The sequence below is a fragment of the Syngnathus leptorhynchus genome, chromosome 8 (assembly GCF_054491065.1).
Source record: "Syngnathus leptorhynchus isolate UIUO chromosome 8, UIUO_Slep, whole genome shotgun sequence".
In the NCBI taxonomy this organism is placed as follows: Eukaryota; Metazoa; Chordata; class Actinopteri; order Syngnathiformes; family Syngnathidae; genus Syngnathus; species Syngnathus leptorhynchus.
In genome coordinates, this window is record NC_141202.1 from 2823058 (window position 1) to 2838157 (window position 15100).

The 15100-nt window shown below is 43.2% G+C and overlaps 1 protein-coding gene and 11 non-coding genes across 13 annotated transcripts; all 12 read left to right on the forward strand.

Moving 5' to 3' along the window:
• Positions 1-899: 899 nt before the first annotated feature.
• On the forward strand, positions 900-14984 carry tuft1a (tuftelin 1a). 2 transcript variants are annotated; one of them, XM_085919353.1, is made up of 14 exons: positions 900-967; positions 1033-1065; positions 1155-2016; positions 5674-5751; positions 6727-6828; positions 12432-12518; positions 12689-12739; positions 12820-12906; positions 13352-13462; positions 13577-13800; positions 13875-13980; positions 14067-14150; positions 14252-14346; positions 14467-14984. In XM_085919353.1, exons 3-14 carry the CDS (start codon positions 1936-1938, stop codon positions 14537-14539), a joined length of 1179 nt encoding a protein of 392 aa, XP_085775479.1. In that variant the 5' UTR covers positions 900-967; positions 1033-1065; positions 1155-1935; the 3' UTR covers positions 14540-14984. The 2 variants fall into 2 exon arrangements, with proteins under 2 accessions (XP_085775479.1, XP_085775478.1); XM_085919352.1 differs by lacking the exons at positions 900-967; positions 1033-1065 and having other exon boundaries at positions 1943-2016; positions 14467-14983.
• Positions 7183-7265, forward strand: trnal-uag (transfer RNA leucine (anticodon UAG)). The gene has a single exon. It is a non-coding gene; the product is annotated as a tRNA-Leu (tRNA).
• trnal-aag (transfer RNA leucine (anticodon AAG)) lies at positions 7353-7435 on the forward strand. Its single transcript has one exon. It is a non-coding gene; the product is annotated as a tRNA-Leu (tRNA).
• Positions 7523-7605, forward strand: trnal-aag (transfer RNA leucine (anticodon AAG)). The gene has a single exon. It is a non-coding gene; the product is annotated as a tRNA-Leu (tRNA).
• On the forward strand, positions 7871-7953 carry trnal-uag (transfer RNA leucine (anticodon UAG)). Its single transcript has one exon. It is a non-coding gene; the product is annotated as a tRNA-Leu (tRNA).
• On the forward strand, positions 8049-8131 carry trnal-cag (transfer RNA leucine (anticodon CAG)). Its single transcript has one exon. It is a non-coding gene; the product is annotated as a tRNA-Leu (tRNA).
• Positions 8219-8301, forward strand: trnal-aag (transfer RNA leucine (anticodon AAG)). Its single transcript has one exon. It is a non-coding gene; the product is annotated as a tRNA-Leu (tRNA).
• On the forward strand, positions 8394-8476 carry trnal-cag (transfer RNA leucine (anticodon CAG)). Its single transcript has one exon. It is a non-coding gene; the product is annotated as a tRNA-Leu (tRNA).
• trnal-uag (transfer RNA leucine (anticodon UAG)) lies at positions 8564-8646 on the forward strand. The gene has a single exon. It is a non-coding gene; the product is annotated as a tRNA-Leu (tRNA).
• trnal-uag (transfer RNA leucine (anticodon UAG)) lies at positions 8743-8825 on the forward strand. The gene has a single exon. It is a non-coding gene; the product is annotated as a tRNA-Leu (tRNA).
• On the forward strand, positions 8983-9065 carry trnal-aag (transfer RNA leucine (anticodon AAG)). Its single transcript has one exon. It is a non-coding gene; the product is annotated as a tRNA-Leu (tRNA).
• trnal-uag (transfer RNA leucine (anticodon UAG)) lies at positions 9159-9241 on the forward strand. Its single transcript has one exon. It is a non-coding gene; the product is annotated as a tRNA-Leu (tRNA).
• Positions 14985-15100: the final 116 nt, after the last annotated feature.

Below are 15100 nucleotides of genomic sequence, written 5' to 3' on the forward strand. Positions count from 1 at the left end.
TGGAGAACCACCTGAGATACCCCCCTAAGGAAAAAGTCCTATCTCCGCCAGTGCATGCATTTGCAGGGCACCATTCAAAATTCACCTATTCACTGTCTTTTTCTATGGAAGCTATTTGATTGAGCTATTTTGTGGAACTTTTTGACTCGCACATTCCACACGCTTAATCATAAATCATTGATGTACACTCCTCAACCAGGTGTCAAATGATGGATGATATTTTACCTCATCTATGATTAACCAGGCTTAACTGGCAATGTGTTTCCTCGCTACTGGCCTACAGTGTTGTTGCATTCTCTTATCTCCTGCTGCAGGATTGTTTGTGTTTGTCATGAGCCCCATAATGACACAGAAAACAAAGTCTACTCCCTACAATTCTCATCAGCGGCTCTTTTTTTTCCGTGACCCACAGTTATCCTGAGAAGTGCAAATAAAGAGGTTGAGGATGAATGCTAACACAATCGCTGATCCTGTTTCTTTGACACGAGCCGCAAATCATTGATTCCACGCCAAAATAATTTCGAACTCCAAACGTTTGATTTTTACGGTTTAAACAGACATGAAAGACCTGGAGGTTCTCCTACGTGAGGACTTTAAACCTCCCGTGGAGCTATTATGTGACAAAAAAAGACAGACTATCCAAACTATGCAAAGACAGAAATTGATTTTTTTTTTTTTTAATTCTCAATCTATAAAACTGATGCAAAATGTCCAATGCAAACTCGTTCAAGAAAATCTTGTAAGCAACAAATGTCAAATAGAAAATTCATTACGCTGAAACAAATATGAATATCTACTACAACTTAGTACAAAACAAAGTATTGTCGATGACGTCACAACTTGGACTGTCAACTGATACTACGCCACCCATCTGGTTTGAGCAAACCTGCACATTAAATTCCTTCTGAGGGCGGGCATGGAGTTTCCAGTACTACTACGATGCTGAACAAGGAAAACCGTCACCTGGGTATGTTTTGAAAGTTTTTGTTTATTGTCGAGAGGCGTAACAGTTCACATCATTGTTATTTTTAGTACGCGTGTTTTCTTCCCCATTGGACTTCTGTGGTGAGTTAGAAGATGCTGAGGATTCCTTCACACTTCGCCATTTTCCAAAAATATCAGTTTGTCGATGATGTTTTTTTATTGTGTTGTAGGTCGGGCTGCGTTTTTCTGACTCACTCCGATTTGGATGCAGTTCTGGTAACTTTGTGCCTTATGATGTCATTCAATGGCTGCATACCTTTCATATGAAAGAGTCTCAGTGAGATAATGTCACGTCTTCCTCCCGTTTGCGTCATGTTGTGGGTGCTAAGTGAGTTTCTTCTTCTTCTTCTGTGCAGCTGTTGTCGTTTCAGTTTCATTTAGCATCATTCCCGCTTTGTCCCTCGCTAATGACATTAAGGTCTTCATCCTGTTGGAAGTCTGCGCCCATCTGGATCACTTGGGATCAGATCAACAGCAATGGAACAAAAACTCAATTATCTTCTAATTCAAAACAAAAGACCAAAAAAACAACAACAACTTTGTAGTGGGACACACCATTAGGTACACAATCTAAATAAAAACAGATGTATGAAACATGCATAATAAGGATCAGTTTTAATGTCAAAGTCTAATATAAATGAAAAACTAGGACGAGTAAACTCCATGATGTCCTTTTAGGTGACTTTTATCCCTTGAAGTGACAATGGACCAGTTTCTCTTCTCCTCCCGTCCATTCCTTTTCCCGGCTCATCTCCTTATTTGGGCGTCTGCTTTAAAGTGGGCGTGTCCTAATGGTGACGTACTTATGTCAGAGCAGCCCGGTGTGAAGTGTTCAGACCTGCACTGCCTCCCGGGACAGACAGCACAGAAGCCGATACCGGAACTTGTGCTCTTCACCTGGACTCTTTATTTATTCTTGATTGATAATTCTCTTATTATTATTGTTATTACATGAGAGATATGATGATGACTAACGGCGGGACCAGAAGTCTGTGCACAGTGGAGGACATCAGAAAGCAGCAATATGACCAGGTCAGTTTTTAAGTATACTCTATCTATATTTTGTATATATTTTTTTTCCTTCTAAAATGTTGATGTTAATCTACACATAAAGTTTTTCACGAATTAGAATTGCAGAAAAATGTCATTTGAATGGTGACACCAATTTCTATTTGGACCCAATTCAGACATTTCATCCGATCAAGGTCAAAGTCCGCTTTATTGTCAAAAAGGCACATACAATGAATAAACAAGAGCCATGAATAAATATAAATAAATAAGAGGAGCAAAAATGGAGCAAGTGTGCATACAGGTTGCAATTTGTTGGCTCAAAGGTAATCCTGATTTAGATATCTAAACACATTAAATTGGTTTGAAACGGAATCAGATCTGGATCCCACTTGGGTTTTCATGACATCATCATCGTGGTCTGATTTTGCAGGTTTTTCTTGTTAAACTAAAACGTTGCGACTTAAGAATTAGAGCAAACAGCCTGCGAGGCCTTTTTCAATTGACAAGCAGTGACAGAGGCACCTGTGCGAGCGACGTTCCTTTAACCAGCTTAGACAGCACGCACACACTCAGACACGTCGGGGGGGGCACTTTGGCCGATGAACGTCACCGAGATGGAACCTGATGAACGTCACCGAGATGGAACCTTACCGTCATGGTTTAATTATTTACCCACACGACACTTTCACCTCATCGGTCCAGGTCACTTCATGTTGTAAGGCATCAATCTAGATCACTTAATGTACTTTTGGATTTTATGACTGTACTTTTATTGTGCTGTAAAAGTCATAGCGTGCAAAGTTCGTCAACAGACGGACGATTATATTTGATGTGACGTTTGTATTTGTTCAGGATGATGTGAAATTGCAAATTCCAAGTGCAAAGGCACAATAGCAAATGATTGAGGAGCAACTCATCCATTTGACATTTGAGGCTAATTTACATTTCATGGAAGCAAAATAAGATTTCTGAAATATTCGAGCGCTCAGTTGACCTGACCAATCGAAACTATAAAGTACAACAACAAAAAATCGCTGACTTCATTTGTGCGAGAGATTAGGTTCATGTTTATGATAACATAATAACACTTTGATTCATTACATTTTCACGTGTCAGCTGAAACCAAACATCTGGACACTGCTAATGTTCGGAACCTGTCTAGGTGTGCCATTGACATTAAAAGTGCGGTAAGGAGAACTCAATTAAAAACTAAAAACAGTTTGGTAATTCCATTTAATAAATAAGCACAAGTAGCACGTGAGCAGAATAACCTTTTCACACTGCACTTAGTTTTCTCGGTTTGTCACTCTGAAACCACTCCCCCAGTTCTTCTCAAATCAAATTCTCTTGAATTTTGAAGAGTTTTCATCTGTCCCACGCCCACAGAATGCAACACGCCATTCTGTTGCCCTCAAAGCACACAAACAACAAACATCAACAATATGCTGCATGTTGTTAAGTGCAGTGTGAAAGGTTAAAAAAAAAATTCTAGTTTGCGCTTTGTTTTTTAACTTAGTAAAAAAAAAAAAAAAAAATTCCTTGGAGGTTGTAAAAGCCCAAATATGTGAACCTCACGTGACTGAGATTGATGCCATCTGTGCTTCAAGTAGACAGGCCAGACAAGATAGTGATTTAGTACGCAAGAAAGCAGCGCTTGCCATGCGTGGAATGCAGCAGGTGCTTTTCGGGATTTCTCTCGCCGCGCTCGCATAATTCACCCTAAGCCTCCCGTCTATGCCAAAACAGAGAACAAAGTGTCTCCGTCGCCTTTTAAAGCCTCTGGCCCTAGCCGGCCTGCGTGTAGCTCACCATCTTTTGTACCCTTTGTTGGTGTGTGCGCAAACCCAAGCTCACATTTCAGCCTTGCTATGGAGTCAGGATTTACACTGAATCACCTTGTGTATTTTTTTTTTTTTCCACTGCTCCTTTTGTTTAATGGAGGCTGTCTAATGTTACAGCTGCTGGCATTTATTTGTAAATAGTTCAGTGCGCCGCTTGTGTAATACCTTCCCAACAATTGTGCCTCTGTTCCTCCCCCCCCCCTTTTTTTTATTGGACCCCTCCTTCCAACCTCAAAAACCACCCAAATAGTCCAGCCGAGCGCTCTTATGTAAGTGAGCAGGCCACGTCAAACAAAAATAGGAATTTATAGACTTGTGTTTTTCATACTGTCGGAGGACCGCCACACCCCCTATTTGTTATTTCTACTGCTCCTGTATTGTTCTTGCTGTGCTTTTGCTGACCAGGTTGTTTTTTTTTAGACCACCACCAAGCGCTTTGAAATGGAAACCTGATGGAGAGTTCGTTTGTTTTTGCAGCCTCTCTGGATAGAAAATGAAGATAGAGGAGTTTAGTTTCTCTTTTTGTTGTTTGGGACATCATGGCACAGTCTTTCCTGCCTCTGAATATAAATGGTAGCATCCTGTTTATTCCTAATTCCAAATGCCACCACCATTATGACAAACAATAAAATACAGTAGCATAGTAGGCATAAGTGTTCAACATTTTATCCTGCAACTGGATCCTGTTCTTGTTTGTCCGGGATCCCCCGCACCATTTCCTAAAATTGTGACTTTTGATTTACTTAAGTACACAAATGGCGACAAGGTTTGGCTTTTGGAATGCAGGAGGAAGTCACTGTGCTGAAAGTCGCTCTTTTGTTTAGGGGAATTTTATTTGTCCTTTGTCTGTACAAAATTTGAGGAAACACAAACCACAAAAGCAGATGAGCTGAGGTTACCATGGTGATAGCAACACAAGTATCAATACTTCTTCATTTTTGAACTTTTAATAAAGTCAATAACTTGACTCAAATGGACATGACTCCTTTTAAGGTGGAAATTTAAAAACCCGCAATTCGTTTTTTTTCCGTCAGCTGGCCAAACAATGAGGTTGACGCAAACGTAAGTACAAATGGAGACAAACGATGGGAACGGCCAGATCAAGTCACACACCCACACTCACGGAAATCATCACCCATAACACATATCAAATACCACACCTGTTAACCATTACACACACACAATTCATTTTTTTATTGAATACATCACTTATTGATTTAATATCAAGACACTTACGTAACTGATATTTGCGTGTTTACAGTCGTAACATTGATCTTTGCTTATCTCCTATTTGGCTTGGAGTCAAGACACCACAAGACTTGTTTGGAATGTGTTACGTGATGTCGCTGACCTCCTCCCTCGCATCCGCGAGGGCATCAATTGGGAGGGGGGGGGGGTTCCCTACATTGCAACAACACACACACACGCCCTTTCACTTCCTGGCAGACGCTTTTCCTGCTGACTTCCCTCCAAGTTGTATTATGTCGCATGTGTGTGCATTCTGCAATAAAGGCACTTTTATGCCTTGGTTGCCACGGAAACCATCTGTCATGCCCGAGATGGAATCTGTCTGTCCACATTCTCAGAAATCCGCCTCCATCGCGCTCAGTTTAAAGGAAACAGTGATTCTCTGTGGAGCCTTCGATACTTTTTACTTCCACTTCTGACATTTGCGTCCCCCCCCCCTCGCGCCCGCCTCTTTCTCGCTCGTTCCCTCCCTCTGTCCCTCCTCGCCTTGTACATTTAGTGACTCAGTTTCTCCTCTGCTTTTTTGAAAATAGTGGACTCCCCATCGCATAACGGTCTTTTTGTGCGTTCTCCTGTTGCTTTTTTCCAGGGGTGCAGGAGACTGCGGCTCACTCTGCATGAGGACAACCAAGCGGCTCGCAGCTCGGGCCAACAGCACAGAAATAAGGTAAGACTTTGTTTGGGATGTTATCTCACGCCATTGAGGATTAGGTTTGCATAGATGCTAATTCAAAATATTACAAATTTAGCCTCTCTAAAACGAGTCAGTATTTTTCCAAGGATTATCTTTTTAGAATTTGGTCATATTCGATGATTAATTTTTCTAAATGTATTTGTATTTTTTCATTTCCTTAATGATTGGAACTATTTTTAACAACTCTATTTTGCATTTTTTTTTACATCTATTTATTCATTTCAATTAATATTCTATTTTCTGTTTTGTATTGTTTACATATAGATTTTTTTTCCTTTATATTATATTATTTTTTTTATTTTTAGGCCCCTTTACTACTCTTTACTACTTTCTATAATCATCTGAACATACTGTGCTCTAAAATCAAATACCACATTTGGGTTAAATGCTATCCTATTTGAAGTGAAAAGCCATGATGCACATTTGGCAGCAGTTTAAATGTGACTTGAAAAATCCCCTTTGACATGTCAAGCTATTTGAGATATCATGTGTATGTATACATTTAATATTGTATTACAAATGGAGAAACCTGTTTCCATGGCGATCAAGTGTTTGTATGCATGTGAATGGACACATCTGCTTCCCATCAAGGGAGGTTCCCGATATGTTGAGTTCTCAGGACTTGTTGAGAAAGATACCGTTTAACCATGGCAAGTGAAATAGTTGCGCCGGATTATTGCATAACCTTTTCCCGCCTCTTCCGTCCCTCCCTACCTCGTAATGTTCCCGTTGGGAACATGAAAAAATGAGCCTTGCCCATGACTCAACTCCGTATCTAATTTCATAATTTAGTGACTTGTTTTGCAATATCGATCCCAAAACAAGTCGCAGCTCCTCCCGGTTGATCTCATCCGGAATTCATTCATCCACATTTGTGAATATTTGGAATTACACCCATCGTGTTCAATGAATGTGCTAAACGCTCCGTGTTTTTTGTTTTTTTTACAGCCTGTTGGACGTGCATTTGCGCTGGTGCAGCCCCCCAACGAGAGGGCGCTTCTGCCACCCGAACCTGTGAAATCCTCCGAGGAGCAAGTGGAAGTCATCAAGGTGAGTGTGAGATGAAAGCCAAAGTTTTCAGTTCATTAGCTTAGTACAGTCAACTTGAGATGATATTTGAAAACAACACAGCCAATGAATGAACTTGTCAGGATGGCCGAGCCGTCTAAGGCGTTGCGTTATGGTCGTAGTGTCCCTTGGAGGCGTGGGTTTGAATCCCACTTCTGACAAAGATCTTACCTGAAGAATCAATGAGAATCCTGTTTTGGATCTTTGGGATCTTTGGGAATCCCACACCCAATGGATTTAGTACTTCTGACAGATTTTATTTTGAAGAATCCTCAGTTTGGGATCGTTGGAAATCACACACTCGATGAATTCAGTAACTAAATCTAGTTCTCATGTGTCAGGATGGCCGAGCGGTCTAAGGCGCTGCGTTTAGGTCGCAGTCTCCCCTGGAGGCGTGGGTTCAAATCCCACTTCTGACAGAGTGCTTTTATCTGCAGAATCCTCAGTTTGGGATCGTTGGGAATCACACACCCGCTGAATTTAGTAACGAAACACAACCCTCATGTGTCAGGATGGCCGAGTGGTCTAAGGCGCTGCGTTAAGGTCGCAGTCTCCCCTGGAGGCGTGGGTTCGAATCCCACTTCTGACAAAGTACTTTTACCTGCAGAATCCTCAGTTTGGGATCGTTGGGTATCACACACCTGATGAATTTAGCAACAAATGCAACAGTTCAAGTGTCAGGATGGCCGAGCGGTCTAAGGCGCTGCGTTAAGGTCGCAGTCTCCCCTGGAGGCGTGGGTTCGAATCCCACTTCTGACAGTGTAATTTTACCTGCAGAATCCTCAGTTTGGGATCGTTGGGAATCACACACCCGATGAATTTAGTAACAAAAGCAACAGTTTACGTGTCAGGATGGCCGAGCGGTCTAAGGTCCTGCGTTAAGGTTGCAGTCTACCCTGGAGGCGTGGGTTCGAATCCCACTTCTGACAGAGATTTTACCTGAAGAATCAATGAGAATCCTGAGTTTGGGATCGTTGGGAATCACACACCTGGTGAATTTAGTAACTGAAGCCAAACGTAACGTGTCAGGATGGCCGAGCGGTCTAAGGCGCTGCGTTTAGGTCGCAGTCTCCCCTCGAGGCGTGGGTTCGAATCCCACTTCTGACACAGATTTTACCTGAAGAATCAATGAGGATCCTCAGTTTGTGATCTTTGGGAATCCCACACCCAATGGATTTAGTATCTTTAGCAAAGTCTAATGTGTCAGGATGGCCGAGCGGTCTAAGGCGCTGCGTTCAGGTCGCAGTCTCCCCTGGAGGCGTGGGTTCGAATCCCACTTCTGACAAAGTACTTTTACCTGCAGAATCCTCAGTTTGGGATCGTTGGGTATCACACACCTGATGAATTTAGTAACAAAAGCAACAGTTTACGTGTCAGGATGGCCGAGCGGTCTAATGCGCTGCGTTAAGGTCGCAGTCTCCCCTGGAGGCGTGGGTTCGAATCCCATTTCTGACACAGCTTTTACCTGAAGAATCAATGAGGATCCTCAGTTTGTCTTTGGGAATCCCACACCCAATGGATTTAGTATCTTAAACTAAGTCTAATGTGTCAGGATGGCCGAGCGGTCTAAGGCGCTGCGTCCAGGTCGCAGTCTCCCCTGGAGGCGTGGGTTCGAATCCCACTTCTGACAGAGTACTTTTACCTGCAGAATCCTCAGTTTGGGACTGTTGGGAATCACACACCCACTGAATTTAGTAACAAAAGCCAACTCTGATGTGTCAGGATGGCCGAGCGGTCCAAGGCGCTGCGTTTAGGTCGCAGTCTCCCCTGGAGCCGTGGGTTTGAATCCCACTTCTGACAGAGATTTTACCTGAAGAATCAATGAGAATACTGTCCTTGGGAATCGTTGGGAATCACTCACCCAATGGATTTAGTATCTAAAGCGAAGTCTCATCTGTCAGGATGGCCGAGCGGTCTAAGGCGCTGCGTTTAGGCCGCAGTCTCCCCTGGAGGCGTGGGTTCGAATCCCACTTCTGACAGGGTACTTTTACCTGCAGAATCCCCAGTTTGGGATCGTTGGGAATCACACACCCGCTGAATTTAGTAATTTTACCTGAAGAATCAATGAGAATCCTCTTTGGGATCGTTGGGAATCACACACCTGATGAATTTAGTAACTAAAACTAGTCCTCATGTGTCAGGATGGCCGAGCGGTCTAAGGCGCTGCGTTAAGGTCGCAGTCTCCCCTGGAGGCGTGGGTTCAAATCCCACTTCTGACAGAGATTTTACCTGAAGAATCAATGAGAATCCTGTTTGGGATCGTTGGGAATCACACACCTGATGAACTTAGTAACTAGACACTATCCTCATATGTCAGGATGGCCGAGCGGTCTAAGGCGCTGCGTTTAGGTCGCAGTCTCCCCTGGAGGCGTGGGTTCGAATCCCACTTCTGACACAGATTTTACCTGAAGAATCAATGAGGATCCTCAGTTTGTGATCTTTGGGAATCCCACACCCAATGGATTTTGTATCTAAAGCAAAATCTCATGTGTCAGGATGGCCGAGCGGTCTAAGGCGTTGCGTTCAAGTCGCAGTCTCCCACTTCTGACACAGATTTTACCTGAAGAATCAATGCCACACTCGCCCTCACCCCCACTTTCTGATTGGCTGTTTGATCTGTGAAGTCACTCGGACATCTATTAGGTCCACCGCCTCTTTCAGATGTACCTAATCACAGGCCACTTTATTAGGGAAAAATCATGGTCAAAGTTTAAATGAAAGTGAAAAGTGCCACACCCGCCCTCACCCCCACTTTCTGATTGGCTGGTTAATCTGTGACGTCACTCGGACACTCCATTAGGTACAACTTCATTTTCAGGTGTACCTAATCACAGGCCACTTCATTAGGGAAAAATCATGGTCAAAGCTTAAATGAAAGTGAAAAGTGCCACACCCAAACAACCCCCCACTTTCTGATTGGCTGGTTGATCTGTGACGTCACACGGACACAGGTGTACCTAATCACTTCATTAGGGAAAAAATTTAAGTGAAAGTGAAAAGTGCCACACCCGCCCTCACCCCCACTTTCTGATTGGCTGTTTGATCTGTGACGTCACTTGGACACTTCATTAGGTACACCGCCATTTTCAGGTGATCCTAATTACAGGCCACTTCATTAGGGAAAAATCATGGTCAAAATTTAAATGAAAGTGAAAAGTGCCACACCCAAACAACCCCCCACTTTCTGATTGGCTGGTTGATCTGTGACGTCACTCGGACACTCCATTAGGTACACCTTCATTTTCAGGTGTACCTAATCACAGGCCACTTCATTAGGGAAAAATCATTGTCAAAGCTTAAATGAAAGTGAAAAGTGCCACACCCAAACAACCCCCCACTTTCTGATTGGCTGGTTGATCTGTGACGTCACACGGACACATGTGTACCTAATCACTTCATTAGGGAAAAAATTTAAGTGAAAGTGAAAAGTGCCACACCCAAACAACCCCCCACTTTCTGATTGGCTGGTTGATCTGTGACGTCACTTGGACACTTCATTAGGTACACCGCCATTTTCAGGTGATCCTAATTACAGGCCACTTCATTAGGGAAAAATCATGGTCAAAATTTAAATGAAAGTGAAAAGTGCCACACCCAAACAACCCCCCACTTTCTGATTGGCTGGTTGATCTGTGACGTCACACGGACACAGGTGTACCTAATCACTTCATTAGGGAAAAAATTTAAGTGAAAGTGAAAAGTGCCACACCCAAACAACCCCCCACTTTCTGATTGGCTGGTTGATCTGTGACGTCACTTGGACACTTCATTAGGTACACCGCCATTTTCAGGTGATCCTAATTACAGGCCACTTCATTAGGGAAAAATCATGGTCAAAATTTAAATGAAAGTGAAAAGTGCCACACCCAAACAACCCCCCACTTTCTGATTGGCTGGTTGATCTGTGACGTCACTCGGACACTCCATTAGGTACACCTTCATTTTCAGGTGTACCTAATCACAGGCCACTTCATTAGGGAAAAATCATGGTCAAAGCTTAAATGAAAGTGAAAAGTGCCACACCCAAACAACCCCCCACTTTCTGATTGGCTGGTTGATCTGTGACGTCACACGGACACAGGTGTACCTAATCACTTCATTAGGGAAAAAATTTAAGTGAAAGTGAAAAGTGCCACACCCGCCCTCACCCCCACTTTCTGATTGGCTGTTTGATCTGTGACGTCACTTGGACACTTCATTAGGTACACCGCCATTTTCAGGTGATCCTAATTACAGGCCACTTCATTAGGGAAAAATCATGGTCAAAATTTAAATGAAAGTGAAAAGTGCCACACCCAAACAACCCCCCACTTTCTGATTGGCTGGTTGATCTGTGACGTCACTCGGACACTCCATTAGGTACACCTTCATTTTCAGGTGTACCTAATCACAGGCCACTTCATTAGGGAAAAATCATTGTCAAAGCTTAAATGAAAGTGAAAAGTGCCACACCCAAACAACCCCCCACTTTCTGATTGGCTGGTTGATCTGTGACGTCACACGGACACAGGTGTACCTAATCACTTCATTAGGGAAAAAATTTAAGTGAAAGTGAAAAGTGCCACACCCAAACAACCCCCCACTTTCTGATTGGCTGGTTGATCTGTGACGTCACTTGGACACTTCATTAGGTACACCGCCATTTTCAGGTGATCCTAATTACAGGCCACTTCATTAGGGAAAAATCATGGTCAAAATTTAAATGAAAGTGAAAAGTGCCACACCCAAACAACCCCCCACTTTCTGATTGGCTGGTTGATCTGTGACGTCACTCGGACACTCCATTAGGTACACCTTCATTTTCAGGTGTACCTAATCACAGGCCACTTCATTAGGGAAAAATCATGGTCAAAGCTTAAATGAAAGTGAAAAGTGCCACACCCAAACAACCCCCCACTTTCTGATTGGCTGGTTGATCTGTGACGTCACACGGACACAGGTGTACCTAATCATTCATTAGGGAAAAAATTTAAGTGAAAGTGAAAAGTGCCACACCCGCCCTCACCCCCACTTTCTGATTGGCTGTTTGATCTGTGACGTCACTTGGACACTTCATTAGGTACACCGCCATTTTCAGGTGATTCTAATTACAGGCCACTTTATTAGGGAAAATCATGGTCAAAGCTTAAATGAAAGTAAAAAGTGCCACACCCGCCCTCACTTTCTGATTGGCTGTTTGATCTGTGACGTCACTCGGACACTCTTAGGTACACCGCCATTTTCAGGTTCGTTCGCGAAGATTCACGAGTGAGTGACAGACAACGTTGCTGCTATGCCAGCCAACACACGTTATGCCGAGTCATATTACCTGCATTCATATTAACTACCGATCTTTGGAAATTGCACACCCGATGAAATTTGATAAATACACAGGATGGCCGAGCGGTCTAAGGCGCTGCGTTCAGGTCGCAGTCTCCCCTGGAGGCGTGGGTTCGAATCCCACTTCTGACAGTTTTATTTTATCTTAAGAATCTATGAGAACTCTATGATCTTTGAAAATCACACCCCCGATAACATTAAAGCAACATGGTTGAAAGTGACATTTGGCAGACTGGTGATGATGACCTGAGTTGCATTTCCTGTAGGTGTATCTCGAGGCGCGCAGAGAAGAAAATCATAAACAGAATCAGAGTCTGAAGATGTTGTCAGATGAAGTTTCACAGATCCAAGAGGTCAGTCTCCTTCACGCTGAGCAATCTCTCATCAATCTTCAACATTCTTTCAGTCGCACGCCTGTTGCCAATTCTGTTTCCTATTTTGAATGTCATGTCAGGCTGTCTTTGTTTACACACCAAAACAAACAGACGAAAGGTTTCACACAATGTGTTTGCATTTCACACAGGTGCGTTACTGCCTGAAGACACTGAGGGAGCAGATGGCGTCCAAAAGCAAGGTAGGCCACGAGATGATTCTTGGCTTCTTAATTGTCCCCTCACATCCCATGTAAACCTCACCTCTCGACTAATTTTCCAGATTCACACCAACGGTTGGAAGGTTTCATCTCCATTCAAGAAAATGTCCTCTTCCAGTCAAAAAACTGAATCTAAAAATGTTGAACAGGTGAGTTATTTTTTTTTTGGTGTGTGTTCTAGACAATGTTGGTAAAAGGATCTCAAGCCGTGACTGTAATTAAACATGAGAGGATTAAAACGAGGGTAAATAATCTCAGGCAAACAAGTTGCTAGCTGGCACACGTTCTCCTTCCTTGAGTTTATTTTCAAGCCGTCGCTATTGTCCCAGCCTTCCATCCCAATCAAATGGTTTCTATCTCTTTTGTCATTTACGGCGCGATTGCTCTCAGCATTTGTGCAGCAATTACGCCATTAACATTTCAGTGAGTCACAGTTGCAGAAAGAAGAGCCAAACAAGTCCCGCTTGAATGACGCACAACAATAACAACACGTCTGGTTTCTCCCGAAGCCAGTCCGAGTCTTAGCGAGAAAGGGCGGGATTTCACATGACATCATTGCGCAAATATTAACATCAATGTTGTCGTGTCTATCAGGAGGCAGACGACGAGGCGGAGAGGGCCAAGCTGAGAGAAGTGAGCAAGCGTCTGTACGCTCAGATGCAAGACGCTGAGAAAAAGCATCAGGAGGAAAAGGAGAAATTGCAGGTGACAAAAAAAAAACAATTATTTTTAAGAGTAAAATAAGATGAGTAAGATGATAAATGTAAACCAACCACACCACAAATTGAATAATATTCCATGACGTTAAATCTTCTTCAGGCTGAAGGTAGCATGCTGAGGGAACGTCTGAGCGAGCAGGACGATAAGCTGAAGAGCACCAAGGAAGACGTGGAGAAGAAAGACCAGCGCATAGATGAACTCCAGAGGTTACTGGGGGGCATGGAGAAGGAGAGCGCCACCTTGAGGGAAAACATACGCGAGCGAGAGGCGGAACTCCTCGAGCTACGGCGATTCAGAGAGGAAGGTCCTAAGGGAGGGCAGAGGTGAGGACCGAAATGCTTTTGTCGTGACCTTTCTGGATTTTGGACACCTTTTTGAATTGTCTGTGTCTGCTCAGGACAGAGGAGTTGGAGAAGGAAGTTGCTATTCTCAAGGAGAAGATCCACCATCTGGATGATATGCTGAAAAGCCAGCAGAGGAAAGTCAGGCACATGATCGAACAGGTAGGAGGAGCCAGCCGTCGTGACACACAGGAAGACGTATTCACGTACGCGTCAAGTGTTTGATGACGTCCTTTGCTCGCTTTTAGCTTCAGAATTCTCGCATGGTGATCCAGGAACGCGATCGCGTCATTAAAGAGCTGGAGGAGAAAGTGGCTTTGCTGGAAGCTGAGGTAAGAATGTTTTTCTTTTTCTGGTCAGAGGACACAATGGAGCTATTGTCTGTTTTGAGGACGCTGCCTTTATCTGATCATGTTCCCTCATCTGCGTGTAGAACCGAGAGATGCACGACCAGATGGACTACTTCCTGGGAGGACAGAAAAGCAATTCTTATCTGTCGTCGGAGCGGAACCCACAGATTGTATACAGGTAACTGACACTTCAATCAAATGACCAATTAATGCATCAGATATATGAACGATTAAACAACATCATATACTTTGTTGCACTTTTACCAACTGTATTTCTGTCTTGTTTTTGCCTTGTCAGCAAACCGTTCAAGCTGTCCACCTCCTCTAACAAGCCACTTCCGTTCATCAAGGTCATCGAGATCAAGTCGTGAGTCTCACGGGAGGCACCAGTGGTTTTTTTGTTTTGTTTTTTTTTGTATGTGGACTGAAACCAAACAGCAGCTCCAACCGATATGCGAGCTGAGCTTTTCACTACATTAAGCGGTCTTGAAGGACAAACTGTGCTCTTCTTTAACACGCTCAAAGTGTAGCAGGCTTTTAAGTAGACGATGACGTTTGTACTTACCCGCATAGTTTTAAATGCAAGCACTAAATGAAACAATGTGCAGAAACTGAAGCTGACAAAAGTGCATCATAGAAGGGTCAATGTTTTTCTTTCACTTAAAAGCATTTCAGTCGCCCGTCCTGATGTAAATGTGGTCTCGTGAATGTTCTTTCAACTTTTAGTTTTCTAAACGCTGTCTACTTTGTATTTATTTATATTATTAAAAGCTTTTGACTTATTAAAAGTCTGGATATGTTTGTTTTTCCCTGGAGCGCACCAACTGTGAGAATTTTTCTTTCAATTTAAAATTGTTCTCGAGTGTCCTAATAAAAAGTTTCTGGCATGCTTTCATCACACTAAAATCAATATTACGTTGTTTTTTTTTATG